This window comes from Myotis daubentonii, chromosome 11 (genome assembly GCF_963259705.1).
Source record: "Myotis daubentonii chromosome 11, mMyoDau2.1, whole genome shotgun sequence".
Classification (NCBI taxonomy): domain Eukaryota; kingdom Metazoa; phylum Chordata; class Mammalia; order Chiroptera; family Vespertilionidae; genus Myotis; species Myotis daubentonii.
This window is the reverse complement of record NC_081850.1, coordinates 14,589,893-14,606,434: the sequence shown is the minus strand read 5'-3', so window position 1 is coordinate 14,606,434 and position 16,542 is coordinate 14,589,893. Positions and strand designations below refer to the sequence as shown.

Below are 16,542 nucleotides of genomic sequence, written 5' to 3'. Positions count from 1 at the left end.
GGAGATTGCTCTTTCCCATTGAACCTAGGGCCTAAGAACCCTGAATTTTAAATTCAGTCTGTCAGTGCATGGAAACACCAATGATCAACAGCATAAAGAAATAAATACAAGGTGTAGAAAAGGTTTGGCTCTTCCCCTTGAAGAGTTTTATGACTCAGAGCACAAGGGAAACAAAATCATTTGCATTTCAAGTATCCTGGTGAGTCTAGCAACTACACAAGGTTCTAGAGTTGACAGCATAACCTGGGATAAATAACCTGTGATCAGGAGAGGGAAGAACAGAATGGCAGGATCTTTATTTTCCCAGAATGCTAACCCCTTGTTTCATTGGTCCCCAAACAAATCCATGGATTCTCCCATTAGGGTTTTTTAACCTGAGAGGTAAATACCATAACTGCACCAGAGGTCATGTAACTTAACTAGTTAATTAGTTAAATAATAAGAACCTTACCAGAATGACTGGGTGGTTAAGGTCTAGTCCTAAGGAAGCCAGCAAGATCAAATCTAACATTTCACCAAGACAATGTTCCCCAGTATGTGACAGGTGTGATTTCATGATTGAGGTCAATGAGATTATTATAAGTATCCACAAATGATATTTTTCAAAATTTCAATGAGGTTCTTAGATATAGAAAAAGAAACTGCAGGTGTGTGAAAGATGGAATTTGGGGAAACATTGATTGATGACGTGTGGTATCCAGTGTTCAAAGGCAGTCCTGGAAGGAACCTCTACAGACCTTCTGAGCTCAGTTGGGATGTGACAAAATAACCAAGAAGCTGGCCATGGACTTACCCACGCATGTTGGAAAGATGTCTTCGTTGTTGATCTGGACCTCGATCCAATCCATGAGAAGGTTCATGTACTGGGGAGCGGGCAGTGCGGTCGGCTTCTTGTACTTGAGGTCATCCTGCCACCGATACTCATATTTGGGGCCCCCTGACATCACAGGGCAGGTCCTCTCGGTGCAGAACTCGCAGATGGTGCCGTAGATGAGGTTGATCCGATTGAAGAAGTCCACCACGTGCACGGCCACCCAGTCATTCTGGTCCTCCCCGCTGGGCAGCTGCACCGCTGCCTTCAGGTCCACGCCTGAGTTAAGGGACGCCTGAGCTCGTTTGTGGAGCTCAAACCTCTGGGTGCCAGGTTCAAATTTCCTCTTGGGCCGGAAGGTCTTGTCCTTGTTGAACACCTGCTTCAGCGCTATGGACATGGTCTTCTCCTTTTCTGCCTTTGTTTTGCAGGAAGCAAAAAAGCACCTGGAACTTCTCAGTGAGAGATCACAACCCAACAGAGTTTTCCACTGCCAGCCCTCTGGCCCCAGACTTGCGGCCTGCAGCTTCTGTCACTTTTAAATGGCCCCTTCCATTTTCCTCTCGAGCGATTTCCAGGGGAGTCTCATGATCTCATGTTTTTTCCTAAAGGAGAGAAAAGAGTCTCATAAGTGCCCAGGTTGCATTTAAGAAATGACAAAGGCTTAGACCAGATTTCCACTTTGCATTTAGCTGTGCCCGCTTCCATCCAGGTATGTGGATGTGGAGGTTAAGCCAAACCCCTGGGAATCTGTATTTGTGATCTTGGTCAAGTCTCTGGTTACTCCTCCCTGTGTGATCATAGGCCCAATGGACCTCTCCAAGGTGTTATGGATGAACATGGTAGTCAAGATAGATAACAAATCCATCATGCCATGAATGATTAAACAAAGAGGCATCTGTCTGTGCCTTTATCTGGTGCAAGGTGCTAAATTGGGGGAGGGGTACACAAGAGTTTTGAAATGGGCACAGGAAGTCTACCTGCCTATTTTCCAACCCAGAGCCCCATCAGGACTCCTGCCTTATATTGTAGGCATATTAAATGGTTAGGACAATGCTTCTCAAATGTTAATGTGGGATCTTGTTAAAACCCAGGTTCTGACCCAGTAGGTCTGAGATAGCACCTAAGAATCTGCATTTCTTTCTTTTTATTGTTTTGTTAATCCTAACCCCTTCACCTGAGGATATTTTCCCATTGGTTTTAGAGAGTGGAAAGAAGAGAGAGAGAGAGAGAGAGAGAGAGAGAGAGAGAGAGAGAGAGAGAGAGAGAGAGAGAGAGAGAGAGAGAGAGAAAGGGAGAGAGAGAGAGAGAGAGAGAGAGAGAGAGAGAGAGAGAGAGAGAGAGACATTGATGTGAGAGAGACACATCAATTGGTTGCCTCTGGCATGTGCCTCAACCAGGGCCAGGGATCAAACCTACAACCATGTCCATGCCCTTGACCCAGAATCAAACCCAAGACCCTTCAGTGCACAGGCAAGCACTCTAACCACTGAGTAACACTAGCCAGGGTGGAATCTGCATTTCTAACAAGCTCCCTGGTGGTGCCAAATCTACTGGTCCATGGATGATGCTTTAACTGTCAAGGCCTGATCTAAGAGATCTTATTAGAAATGCAGACTCTTGGACCTCCTCCCAGACTTAATAGATCTAAGTCTGCATATTAGTAAAATCTAAGAAGTATATGCTTTGAGGAACACTAGTTTGAAGGGGTGCCTGATTGGCTGAGGAAAGAGATGATTAAATAAACTTTCATTTGGTGTTTTGTTGGCATCATAAACACAGTTTTCTGTTGAGTTTGCATATGTGTGTGTGGGAAAGAGAATAACCCAGAGATGCACTGCTTTGAATACAATGGCCTTGACAGATGGTGACAATGACCGGGTATTTTGATCTTGAATGATTTGGACAGCACAGCACCCTGAAACTAGGAGATTACCAGTGAATACCTTTTCATAAATACCAGCTAGAATGTGGCTGCTGCTACTGCTGCTACAGCCTCATGCAGAAAAGCTTCTTGCACTAAATAAAATGTAGTGTTGGCAGTAATAGTCATTACTTTCTGTCCTTGTTGTCTCCAGGAAGAAAAGAACAAGTCATAAGTTTTGTTCCCTGGGTAGAAACTATAAGCACATTCTATATTATGAATAGCACCCACTACAATGCTAGTTCTAAATAAATATGTGAAACCAATTGTTCTTTTAACCAATAAACATTTACTAAAGGCCTTTTATGTGGCAGACATGGGACTAAGGCAGAAAGGATACAGAGCAACTAAAAACTTGGTCCCTTCCCTTTGAAAAATCCACAATGTGATGTCTAGCTTTGAGGTTAGTCTTTTGGGTTTTGCTTTTTAAGCTACAAAGTTAAAAGCACCGATATAAATAGTGATGCAATTCCTGCCCATTGTTACCCAGGTTAGAATGAAAAAAGATGATAATGAGGTCTTGTGGAAAGAGAAACATGGAAATCCAAATAAACAGCATAAAATTGACAGGAGCTCCATATGTTCTCCATATTTCCTACTTAATAGATCAATTATAGAAATAAAACATGATGTGCACTATAAAAATATGCAGGAGAATTCAGCCGGGCTCTAAGGGAATGTTGACAAGGTAACTAAGCAACACTGGCAAGGAAAGTTCTTATTTTTCTTTTCCTATTGATGTGTTCTGCCTTATTTGTTAAAAAAATGAGAGTCCTTGCCAAGGATAAGGAAGAAATAAAACAAATCTCCCATTCAGTTCTGAGAGATCCATCTTCTCTAAAGAGACCTTGGTGGCACAGAAGGGTGGGCAGGACAGAGAGGAAAGGGACTAACGCTGATATTAGCTGGGAAGAAAGAGGATGAATATCTCATCTGTCGGATGAAGGATTCCTCCTGGCAGGACCACCTGGCAAGGCAACTCCCTACAGGAAGGCCATAAGAGAAATGCCCCAGAAGTAACCCTCATGAGGGAGCTACCATGTCATGGTCATTGCGGGGCTCCAGGGGCTACAGTGGTGCCTGGTACGGAGCCAACTTCACTGAATGGTTGCTGAATGAATGAATGAATGAATGATAGTGCATGAAGAACCTTTTGTATAAATGTGAAACCGCAAAAGTGAAATGCAATTGGACCTCCTGTCTTTAGTTCTTTGGTGGCTCTACCCCAACTGTAAGCCCAGCTGCTGGGCTGCTCTGAAGTGTCCTTTCCTGAAAGATCTAGGCATGTGTCCAACATCTCTTTCAAATGGGCTATTCCTCTCCACTGGTACCTAAAATTTCCATCTCTTCAAAATTGAAGAATGACTAGTCTGATTTCCCATCTTCTCACTATATTTTTCTCTTTATGGCTGGAACAGTCTGTGGAACCTTCTTCTCATACCCCAAATATTGAATAAAAATAGGTTTATGTTTTAAAGTATGTGTGTGTGAATAAAATGAACATCATCTGACCTTCCCAGGATCCAATAAAGGATTTGCCTATAATGGTATACTAATGCTGCTGTAAAAAAGAAAGAACTCTTACCATTTGCAACAGCATGGATGGACCTGGAGAGCATTATGCTAAGCGAAATAAGCCAGTCAGAGAAAATAAATATCACATGATTTCACTAATTTGTGGAATATAATGAACAACATAAACTGATGAACAAAAATAGAGCCAGAGCCAGAGAAGCATCAAAGAGACCATCAAACTTCAGAGGGAAGGTGGGGGTGGGATGGGGGTGGGGGTGGAGGTAAGAGATCAACCAAAGGACTTGTATGTATGCATATAAGCATAACCAATGGACACAGACACTAGAGGGGTGATGGCATGTGCTGGGGGGTGGGGGTGGCTGGGGAGAGGTCAATGGGGGGAAAAGGAGACATATGTAATACTATATGTAATACTTTAAACAAAGAATTTTTTTTAAAAAAGGATGTGCCTAAAAATGTGATTCTATCAACATTTATGTACTGTTTTTCTCCTGCCGACTTATTAGGCGCTATCTTTGCTCACAAGGCAATCCCCAAATTGGAGATTCCTGCCTAAGAAACAGCCTTGCAATTTTTTTGTGTGTCCAACTAATCTACATCCTCAACTTTGAGCTGCCATATTGTTATAATCTAGACCAGTTAGTGCTGGAGGCTAGTTCCAGCAGGTCATAAAATGCAAGAAGTTCATCAAAAGGTTGGTGAACCTTGAGGCTTCAGCAGGGCTGAAGATACATATTATTGCCTGCTGGCCAAACAGCTGAATGGCTGAAAGCATTTCCCCAAACCTGAAAATCTACCTGTTATTACCTGCTGCTGAACAGCTGTAGGAAGTTCCCCCAACATAATACTTTACTGCTTACCAAACCTTACCTTGGATATGTATATCTGCTTTACTTTAGGGCAAAATGTGTGACTAAAAAGCCCTGGAGACAGAGATTCAGAGAGAGCTTGGTTATTAGAACTAAGCTTCCCCTGGCTCCCCCATGTATTCCAAATTTATATTTCTAGTCTCTTTATTAATTTACACACAGCCTCTTTTCCAGATTCCTTGAACCCTTGTAGATTCTGAGAACAAACCTGGCAAGTTAGCAGAAATACTACGGCCTCACTTTAACCTTGAAAGACAGCCATGATTGAAGAGCTTTAAAAAGTCCATGTTATTTCTTAACACAGATGAAATCAGGACAAATAGGTGGAGCCCTAAGAAATCTGCCACATGACCTTCACTCCCTCATCATCTTTTAGCTCATCAATGTCCATTCAAGTTGTATCCTCACTGTTTCATTCACATATTTATTTTGTAGGACATTTTAGCATTAAAAATATGAGTAAATATTCCAAAGATAAAAACAAGCCATGCAACCTTGCACAGTGCAGCAGCAGAACAGGGGGGAGTGCTCAGTGCACAGGTGTCTACGTCAGAGACCCACAGGGATTCTCACTTTCACAAACTCAGCACTGCATTCAGAAGACACCGTGGTGACAAAAAGTGGAAGGGTATAGAAAGGGTGTGTTTATTTGGTGTGGTTTCATTCACTACCTACTCATGTTCTGCTGAAGAAAACACAGACTTAAAAAAAATATTTTATTAATGAACATAAAATTCCCTTAAATAAAGGCCTTTCTGAGGCTAAGAGACTGGCTTGGATTCCCAATAATAAGGAAGATGGCAAACCGTTGGTCCACACGTGGATAGGATGGATCCAATGTTACCACAGTTTTAAAAATAAATAGTGAAGGTAGAGTTGTTATAAGAGAAATGCTCAGTTGACCCACTTATAACTTATAAAAGACATACCAATTATTTTAATATTTTTTTCAAAGAATAGAAAACTCCAAGTCAGTTACCACTTACCCTATTATTTCCAGATCTTTGGACTGGCTAGAAAATATTTCTGTATTTAGTATTTAAAAAAAGACACATGATTTGAGAACACAATACCTAAGGCAAGTGGAAGAATGGAGGGTGGGGAGGGCACTACAGATAAAGATAATGTAACAGCTTAAATTAAAACAAATTAAGGCAGAAAAAAAGGTGTTTTTAGTTTTTCAAGCACAGGTATATACTAGCTAATATACTATCCCTCAGAACCTCTGTCTGATACATGGGAGAAAGGTCATTGTCAATTACCATTCCCTTCTTTCTCTTTGAGACAGGGTATGCCAATTCTTTCTCGGAAAAGTCTTGCTTTAAAGGAAAAATACTCAAATTCAAGGGAGTTCGTTCCTGTAACTGTCAACAGACTTATTTCATCGTAGACACTCAAAGTGAATTTGAGTCTTGGGGTCTGGAAAATTTTACCCCTGGCACTATGGCAACTTATGTATGACATCTGGAACCACTGCAAGGGAGTACAAAATGGGCCAGAAGACTGAAAATTAGAAAACATACACGTAATTTTCAAAAGGGTACTGTGTTAAGCTTGGGAGTGGTGGGTAAAGTTGACACAACTGCAGGCAAGATTTGGAAGCAATAAAGCCACGCAGCTGAGAGCGCAGCATCGGCGGGGTTGCTGTGAACGTTCAGGGGGTATCTGCAAAATGTCTGGAACACAGTGGCCACTGAGTAATGTGGTTGTTGCCATCACCCTCATCATTATTACAATTATATTAGGATGCACATTTTAATAGTCAGATTATTGAGAGACCGACCAGCCACCTAGAATCTTAAAATTCTATTCAACTTCATTCCATAACAGTGACAATAACTCACATTTATTTTGCTACTTATTTTAATTTTCACAACAACCAAATGAGTAGGCATTATTATTTTCCCCATTGTAGGGAAACTTGAGATACAGCACGACTAAAATGTTGTCTCAGGTAATAGAACCAATAAGTAGTCAAGCTGACTCCAAAACTCTTAACCCCAATTAAGAGTGCCTCTTTAGACTGTTTCGTAGTTCACACGCACACACACACACACACACACACACACACACACACACACACACCAGGGGACCTTCTAGGGCACATCTGAGGGGGCTGGCGGGGGGGTGGGAGAAGCACAGCCCTAGCACACAGTCACATGCCACTCCCAAGGACACATGTGTCTTGAACCTTTGTAATCTAGTCGGATGGCCTGGATTCAGGTCCTGGCAATCACTCTAACCGACGATGTCTTTGGACAAGAAACCCTTTATGAACCTCAGTTTAACTTCTTTAAAGGTAATAGTACTTATTTCTCAAGGTTCTTGTGAAAATTTAAAGAGACATTGCCTGTGAAAGCACTTCATAAGTGGAAAACCACTACAGTTATTAACAGGGTGATGAGTAACAAATGAAACAACAACTTCTGACATGACACCGAGAAATCATACGAGTAATGAAAAATAATTCAATGCAAATGTGTGTTTATAAGCAAGAGATAGGGAAGGGGGTGGGGGGAAGGTTAACAATGGAGCCCTGGATAGAAGAAAAGAGTAAAATCAACACGTCATTCTGGCTTCATTTGGATGGACTTCTCATTCTCATGCAAAAGGAAATAATATTAATTCAAGTAATTTGGTGGTGAGTCAATAGTCCTCTACATTTATAACCCACTTAGCTTAACATTGTGAGGGAATTCCAATATTTTTTCAAGTAATAAAACCCACTGCAATATTATCTCATGAATTTTCGTATACCAGGGCAAACACTTTTTCAAATGAAGTATAAAAGTTATTGTTTTAAACTTAAAAATGCTTTACATTTAATACAATACCCCAGGTTATGACTCAGCAGGGATCTCTGTGTTCAGGTAACAGGAATAACTTTCTGATCTGGCTGGAGGATGAAGGCTGCATCCCCAGAAACTCTCAGGAGAGAAAAGACAACCATCTACCTGGGAGCTTTTCAATCTGCTGAGGTGAAAACAGATGGACAAGGAGGATAACACGGAGACAAATAATTAATGATGCTATCCTCTCTACGCTCCTGAACAGGCCCACAACAACTACAAAAGAGTTTGAAATAAAATAGAATCAAGCAAGTAACTGTAATCGATATGGCCGCCTGGAGAACTGGAGAGAGCCCTGCCTTTTGAGTCCAGGCTCTGCCCTTAACTAGTTACCCTCTGGGCTAATCACGATCTCTTGTTTCACATCCTTCTTTGGTTAAATGCAGGTGCTAACGTGAATATCACAGAGTGTTTGGGGGATGAGTGGGATGACGTAAGTAAAGGTGGGCAAATATCAGTGCTATATTTATTAACCCCGATTTCTCATGTATCAGGTTAGCTCAGATTATTAACTAGCTTCATGGTCAATAGGGATCCCAACCAGACCTGGTCTGTCTTTGACTTCTTTCCCACAAGACCTGAACACCTGGCCCTCACACTGTATAAAAGCTTGGGAACTTTTAGAGGACAACCCCATTTCCTCACTCCTGGTTGTTATGAGGAAGAATTTTCCCTACGTCCACGACTGGCCTTTCTCTGTCCTCTTACTAAGGTTGCCTCGGGGCGAGTGGAGGAACAAACTCACTTAGTTGGTAAATTTGAGGAGAACCAACTGGGCATGCTCAGCTGCAAGCCTTACCTCCTGGGAGGTGCCTGCCCGCAGGAGCGTGCGATTCGCTCTTCCCCAACTTCCTGAAGAGCGGAAGCCTGCTCTGTCCAGCACTACATGGGAAACGGTGGGTAAACCTGGCCTTTAGATTTAGCACACGCACCTGGTTATGGCCTGCAGCCTGGCTTCTATACGGTGACCTATAGGATGGTCTGTTCCTGTAGCTGCTTCACTCAGCTTCTCCCCAGGCCATGGAGAGGAGAGTGGTCTTGTCTCCTGGAGGCCCTCTCGGAGACCCCAATCTGAACCAGAGTTAGTCGTTTTCTAGAAGAGCTTCCTTATGACATCAGCTCAAGCATAACTTACTTCTCTGCAGAAGTTTTGTGTCTACCTCCCAGGCACTCAGTCTTCTCCAGAACTTTCTCAGACGAGAGAGAGCCCAGTTACTGCCCAGCCACAGGCACAGAGCGAGGATGCTCAGGGCAGAGGACCCCTCATCTGTGAGGCCTTGAGAAACCTCCCCAGCTATCAGAGTGTTCGGTTGACAGTCCCACACTCTGCCAGTGGCTGCTGTCCAGGGCCAGTGCTCCCTGTGGGGAATCTAAACACTTCCACCCAGAAAAGGCCCCTCCCTCACCCCGCCTCATTTTCTCAAATGTCTCCCTGGTTTAACTTCAAAACTCTGCTCAAGCAAGGGGAGAGAGGTGGAGAAAGACGGCGGGGGGGGGGGGGGAGAAGGAAGGGATGGCTGGTCACGCCTGGCAGGTGAGGTCTGCACCTCAGGTGCACATCTCTCTCATTCTCACACTGTGACCGCCCACTACGCTCTGTTAGCCTGTGAGGCCGGATTGCACCGTAGACATCACTGCAGCACTAACACCTAACCTAGGGCCCGGCTCATGTTCTGTGAGGGAGCTATGTATCCAAGTCATTTCTGATCAAATACCGCACAGACACACAGTTCCTTCTCCAGCTGAGAGGGCCCTGCTCCTGGGATCATGATGAGACACGATCGACAAAGAAACCTCGGGAAACAGAGACACCACGCAAAGAGCAACATCAGCCTCTGCCACGTGCTACCCGGGCCAGTCCAAGCAGCTCGCACGTTTTTGTTTTCCAGCATTCACTGAAAAGGCAGCTCCTTTAGAAGCAGGCCCAGCTTTAAAAGAATGTTTAAAAATTCGTGATAGATCTTTGGAACATCTTTGCATGGCGCTATAAAGACCTCTCCCTGTGTGTGCTTTAAAAATATGCCTCAAAGGGAAAATAATGGCTTAGAAAGGAGGTCATTCAGCTTGGGGAACTTTTTGTCTCTAATAAGAGAAGAGATGTATCACATCACCTCCTTTACGGCAAACGCTGTGTCTGTGAGTTGGTTGCCCATCCCCAAGCTCTTGCCTGTGCTGCATCCACCCTCGTCCCCTTACACCCTTCACACTGGGTGTCAGCAGGCCTCCTTGGCCCCTATCCCCGTGCCCTCTGTCACCCTGCACAATACCAAGCCATGAAATTCATTTTCCTCCAGCCACCTCCCTGCCACCCACCCTCCTGTGGCTGTGGGGAGGCCTAGAGAGAGGTCATAGCTGATAGCATTTTACAGCAAGAAGAACCCTGGAAAAGCACTCAATTCAATTCAACCTCCCACTGTACAGAAACAGAAGCAGCCACACCTAAGCAGCCCAGAAAAGTGAGGTGAGGCCCACAGCGCAGACCGGAGCTAATAACCTCGGTGCCTGTGTTCCCTCCACGGACCTCTTAAATCAGTGGTTCTCAACCTTCCTAATGCCACGACCCTTTAATACAGTTCTTCATGTTGTGGTGACCCCAACCATAAAATTATTTTCGATGCTACTTCATAACTGTAATTGTGCTACTGTTATGAATCGTAATGTAAATATCTGATATGCAGCATGTATTTTCCATTGTTACAAATTAAACATCATTAAAGCATAGTGATTAATCACAAAAACAATATGTAATTATATATGTGTTTTCCGATGGTCTTAGGCAACACCTGTGAAAGGGTCGATCGACCCCCGAAGGGTTGCGACCCACAGGTTGGCGACCCACAGGTTGAGAACCGCTGTCTTAAATGCTTACACAAAATTGACACCTCCCTGCCCTCCACTTCACTATCACTTTCAACACAAACCATATACATACAGCTTTTTCCATCCCCTGGGTAGGTTTTAAGCCTTTTAAAAAATAAAAATAAAAGCAACATAACCTTTTTCTTTTCCACCCAAATGAAGTCTTATGCAGGATTCAATTCTATAAAAATGGATAAAATTCTCTCTTCTGTGGTTGAAGCAGGCAGAAGGACTCTCACTCTTAGTGTACCCACTCCCAACAGCCACTGAGACCCCTCTGAGGACCTGCAGGCGTGACTCTACCCATCAGACAACTCCTGGACTCCCAACGCCCACTGCACTGGCCCCTTCCTCACTCACCACCTGCCACCAGCCTTCAGCCTTCAAGGTCTGGAGAGTGGCCACCACCTCCAAGCAGACTCTCCTGACCTTTGCTCCAAAGCTCTGAATGGGTAGCCCTTCCTCTGCTTCCAAACAGCAGGAATCAGGCGTTATTCTCATGCTTTACCTCCCCCCCCCCCCCCCCCCCCCCCCCGCTGCGGGCCCATTTATAATGAGGGCCCAGGGCCCATCCTACTGGCAGCCCCCGCATATCCATGGAAGCAGCTTCAAACACCGGGACTGCCCCCCTGGTGAAGGCTCAGCCCGCCCCTTCGCCTTCTCTCCAGACCCTTCCCCCTCTGGCTCAGTTTCCGCTCAGTCTGAGCCCTTGCCTCTTTCCGAGCCCATGGATGGGGTTTGGCTTTCTCTCCTGAGTTCTGCACTCTTCCCCCAGCGCTGCCTCTCATTTTTCTCTTTCATTTTTCTCCTCTTGAGCTCTGGCATCTCTGCTAGAAGGGGCTGGCTGTGGAAGAGGAAATACAACCCCTCCTCACCCTGGAGCATCTGTCTACAGCCTGACTTCAAGCCGGCCCTGCACCTGCCTCAGCAATGACGGGAAAGCCGAGGTTGCCCCCTCGGGTCCCACCCTCACCTTCAGAGGTAGGTGGGTGACTCGGATGCACTCTAACCTTTAAAGACTCCCTGAAATGGGAGTTTCGTACTCCAGGCCTGGCATATCCTGGGGCTGCCTGGGCCAAGTCGTTCCTGCAGAGAACGGACAGATAGAAACACAGTCCTCGGAAGAGTTGAATTTCCAGCAGGACGAATGAGAGGAGAGTCCTCAGGGGAAAGGAGACAAACCTGAGTCACACTGGAGATCGGAGACGGCCCTCCCCTGGTGGGTCTGCCTGCCACGCCACCGATGGAGAGCCTGGCTCGCCTGCCACCTGCTGCCTGCGGTGCCTGTGGGCCGTGCTGTCAGCCTGGTGGCTGAGTGGGTCTGAGATCAGGCTGCCTGGGTGTGACTCCCAGGTCTATCACTTTCAGAGCTGCCGTCTCTTGAGCCTATTGTGTAACATCATGAAACTGTAGTTTCCTCTTTTATAAAATGGAGATAATAAAGTGACCTGTCTTGTAGTGTTGTGAGAATTAAATGACATCATCCAAATAAATCATTGGACACAGCCCCAGGTACCAGGTAAGTGTGTCATAATTACTAGCTCTTCATTCTTATCATTCACATAATGCTTTCTTTTATATGTGTACTAGAGGCACGAATTCGTGCACAGTGGGGTCCCTCGGCCTGGCCTATAGGATCAGGCTGAAACCAGCTCTCTGACATCCGCCCCTGAGAGATCCTGGATTGCGAGAGAGTGCAGGCCAGGCCGAGAGACCCCACTGGTGCACGATCGGGGCGAGGGAGCTAGGCTAACCTACAGGTCGGCGTGTCTACCTGCCCCCTGGTGGTCAATGCACGTCATAGCGAGCGGTTGAGCGGCCTCAGCATATCATTAGCATATTACACTTTGATTGGTTGAACGGATGACAGGGCACTTAGCCTATTAGGCTTTTATTATATAGGATACCCCCTTCTGGACAGGTGACTCCATAGGCTTTCTACTTTCTCGCCCTTATAAAAATACTCTTAATTAATTCTGCCTCACAGGATGTGGGGATGATAGAATAAGACAGTAGGCAAACAAACGAACAAAACAGAAACAAGCTCATAGATACAGGGAACAAACTGATGGCCGCCAGATGGAAGGAGGGTTGGGGAATGGGTGGGAAAGGCGAAAGGTATTAAGGAAGTACAAAATGACAGGTACAAAAATAGTCATGGGGATGTGAAGTATAGCATAGGGAATAGTGTCAGTAATGTAATAAGTGCGTATGGTGTTAGATGGTACTAGAGGTATCAGAATGATCACGTCATATGGTATTAAACATCTAGTCACCATGTTATACACCTGAAACTGATATAATATTGTGTGTCAACTGTAATTGGAGAATTAATTAATTTTAAAAAAGAAGGCAGGTGGAAAGAGGTCAGCAGGGGTCTGGCACACTATAGGCCAGGGGTGGGCAAACTTTTTGACTCGAGGGCCACAGTGGGTTCTTAAACTGGACCAGAGGGCCGGAACAAAAGCATGGATGGAGTGTTTGGTGAACTAATATAAATTCAAAGTAAACATCATTACATAAAAGGGTACGGTCTTTTTTTTTCTTTTAGTTTTATTCATTTCAAACGGGCCGGATCCGGCCCGCGGGCCATAGTTTGCCCACGGCTGCTATAGGCACTCAGTAAGAGCAGCGGTTACCGAAGAGGCTGGCCCACCATGGTCACACCCGGAGCCTTCCCTCCCCAGGTCTCCCTCCAGCCACTGGGCAGAGGAGCCCTTCAGAAAACCAGGGGCCAGGTTGAGAAGGTTCCTCAAAGAACCACATGGAGCCACTGGTCACAAAGCCTGTGCGGATTGGCCATTTACACTTATTCTTTTACGATGGGAATTCGAGCTTCCTCACAGCAGTGCCAGAAAAACTCATCCTGGGTCCAGGGCTGCGTCTTTAATACTGACTATCTCAATTTGGATTTTGTTATGTAACCACCATGTGTAGACTTGCCAAAAATGTTAAAAATAGAAGGCAATAAAAACAAATCAAAGAGAAAACCTTCTCCTAGTTTCTAGACCGACTTGCATGGAAACAGTGACCCCACAAAGGCGTGACGGTGTCAATTGTTTCATTCACTCAGGGGAGTGGTTTTTGTGTTTCCTGTTGTTTTCTGTGGGTTGTTTTATTTATTATTCCCACACTATTCTTTAATGACAAGCGAGGGTGCCACCACGCTTCTTAAAAACAGTAAAAGCCACCGGGGAGGCAGATCAGCCTTTGCCAGCCTCCAGAGGCCTGGGGGTTTGCCCAGAGAAGTGCGCGGCTCAAGCACAGCCTGGCAAGCGACTGCCCCGGGCCCTGGGCTGAGCCAGGCCCCTGCGGCGAGGACTTGCTTTATTTTTGGTCCAAGTACAGAGTCCAGGAAGCCACATCTACTGACTTCTTTTTCATTTAAGATTACACATTCATCAATGAGCCTGGTTGAGAAAGCCTCCATGAGAGATTTTCTCTCTTTGTTCCAAGAAAGAATAGGAAAAACAGAAACACAGACGCCATTCCTAGGAAAACAGCACCCGCCCAGCAAGAGACCAAAACAGGTGTGTGCTATCTCCTACTCTCTCTTTAAATTGCATTTTATCCTCCCCTCCCCCGCACCCCCCCCCTACACACACACACAGCAAGCAGCTCCCCAAGCTGAGATAGTTTTTGGTTTTATATAAGTGCCAGATGACTCAAATTCCTTTTAGAAGAAGGAGGTGTAGGAATCTATAAAAATGCTGATAAGCATTTAACCACAAACACACTGACAACTACACATGGTGGTTACATAACAGAATCCGAATTGAGATAGTTGGTATTAAAGACCCACCCCTGGACCCAGGATGAGTACTTCCATCAACTTTAGTTAATTAAAAAAATGGTCAAAGGCTTAATATAGTCGAAGAAGGAAAAACACAAATAAATACAAAAACTAGTAAGACTGCCATACTGAAAAAAAGAAGAAGAAACCCATTTGAGTCACTTCAGCACATCTCAAATGCATAACGGATCAAGGTACACCATTTGCAAATATTTCTATTTTAAATCATAAGATGGCTGCTCCCAAACTGTAGAAATTGAGAGTGATTACACAATGAGCTGGTGTTCATTTGATCTCCCCTAATTTGCCATAACCCAGCGTGGCTTCTAGAAAAAGACAAAACCTGACAGACCACGGCAGGACGGCCAAGGAGCCCTGATTTATTGCAGCTTTGAAAGGCCATTGCACCAGGATTTTCATTTCTGCCCAGAATGCAATCCACACGCCTGGCCTCAAGGTCCTGAATCAAATACACGTTTTTCTCATCTAGCAGAGAGATCTTGTGAGCTGTGAGCACAAGCTGCCCAGGTGCCTGGGGAAGAGGGGAGGGGGAGGACGGGGTCGCGCTGGGACATGGAGTCACTCCTTGTTGTGCCTGCGGCATCAGACTTGGCTAGCTCGCAGAATGGCCCAGACAGGAAGAAGGCAGGGCCTTGGCCTTCAAGATGTCCAGTAAGAGAAGTTTGGCATCACAAGCTGAGAAGAATCTCCTGCCTGGCGAGCTAGGTCCCTAAACTGATCCAAAGCAAGGAGGGCCTCACAGCTTCTAGGGGCAACACAGGGACCTGCAGACGGGCCGTGGGACACAGTGCAGGGGAATTCCAGTCTTTTCTCCACCCAGGGGCCTAGCCACAAACAGGGAAAGTCAATAATGGACCGGACCCCATGAAGATGTTCCCTCAAGGTCATCAGAGGTCATGCACCCTCCCCAGCTCACAGGAGTAAGCTCCTTGGCATTCATTTGGGAAGCTGCCCAGAGAGTCTAAGCTTTCACCTGGGGCACCTCACCTGAGAGCAGCCATAGACACTTGAAACACTGTTTCATTTTTATAACAGTCTAGGTCAGTGATGGCGAACCTTTTGAGCTCGGCGTGTCAGCATTTTGAAAAACCCTAACTTAACTCTGGTGCCGTGTCACATATAGAAATTTTTTGATACTTGCAACCATAGTAAAACAAAGATTTATATTTTTGATACTTATTTTATATATTTAAATGCCATTTAACAAAGAAAAATCAACCAAAAAAATGAGTTTGCGTGTCACCTCTGACACGTGTGTGATAGGTTCGCCATCACTGGTCTAGGTTTAGGGTGGATTTAATTTTATAGAGCTCCCTCAAATTGTGTGGGAAGGAGACAAAGTAATCCTGATAATAATTTGCATTTCTTCCAACCATAAGCCTGTAAGCAGAGTGGGGCCTTTTAAGTACAGGTGCTTTCTGACTAATGATGAAATACATGACACCTCATCAGTCCATGGCCTGCCAATATCTCCTGAGGACTGAGGCTTAGAGGAAGCGAATCAAGTGGAATTCCCCCAGACCTTCCCAGCCCAACCTGCCTCTCCCCATCTGTTACCTTGCCATCCCTCTCATGAAGGCTGACTGAATAAACCTCACCTCAGCCAGCAAACAAGTGGAGGCAAGGACATCTCGAATGGCACAACCCAGGTCAGCACACCCTAAACCAGTGATGGCGAACCTTTTGAGCTCGGAGTGTCAGCATTTTGAAAAACCCTAACTTAACTCTGGTGACGTGTCACATATAGAAATATTTTGATATTTGCAACCAGAGTAAAACAAAGACTTATATTTTTGATATTTATTTTATATATTTAAATGCCATTTAACAAAGAAAAATCAACCAAAAAAATGAGTTTGCGTGTCACCTCTGACACGCGT

The 16,542-nt window shown here is 45.0% G+C and overlaps 1 protein-coding gene across 9 annotated transcripts in view; it reads right to left on the bottom strand.

The window, feature by feature from the left end:
• The window catches only part of MOB3B (MOB kinase activator 3B), a 184,518-nt gene that overhangs the window by 117,958 nt on the left and 50,018 nt on the right, over window positions 1–16,542 (bottom strand). For 8 of the 9 annotated variants that reach the window (XM_059656508.1, XM_059656505.1, XM_059656503.1 and 5 more), the window contains one exon: window positions 794–1,416. In XM_059656508.1, coding sequence (XP_059512491.1) covers window positions 794–1,211 — 418 coding nt within the window. In that variant the 5' untranslated portion in view covers window positions 1,212–1,416. The remainder of the gene's footprint in view (window positions 1–793; window positions 1,417–16,542) is intronic. The other variant, XM_059656504.1, reaches the window with a different exon arrangement.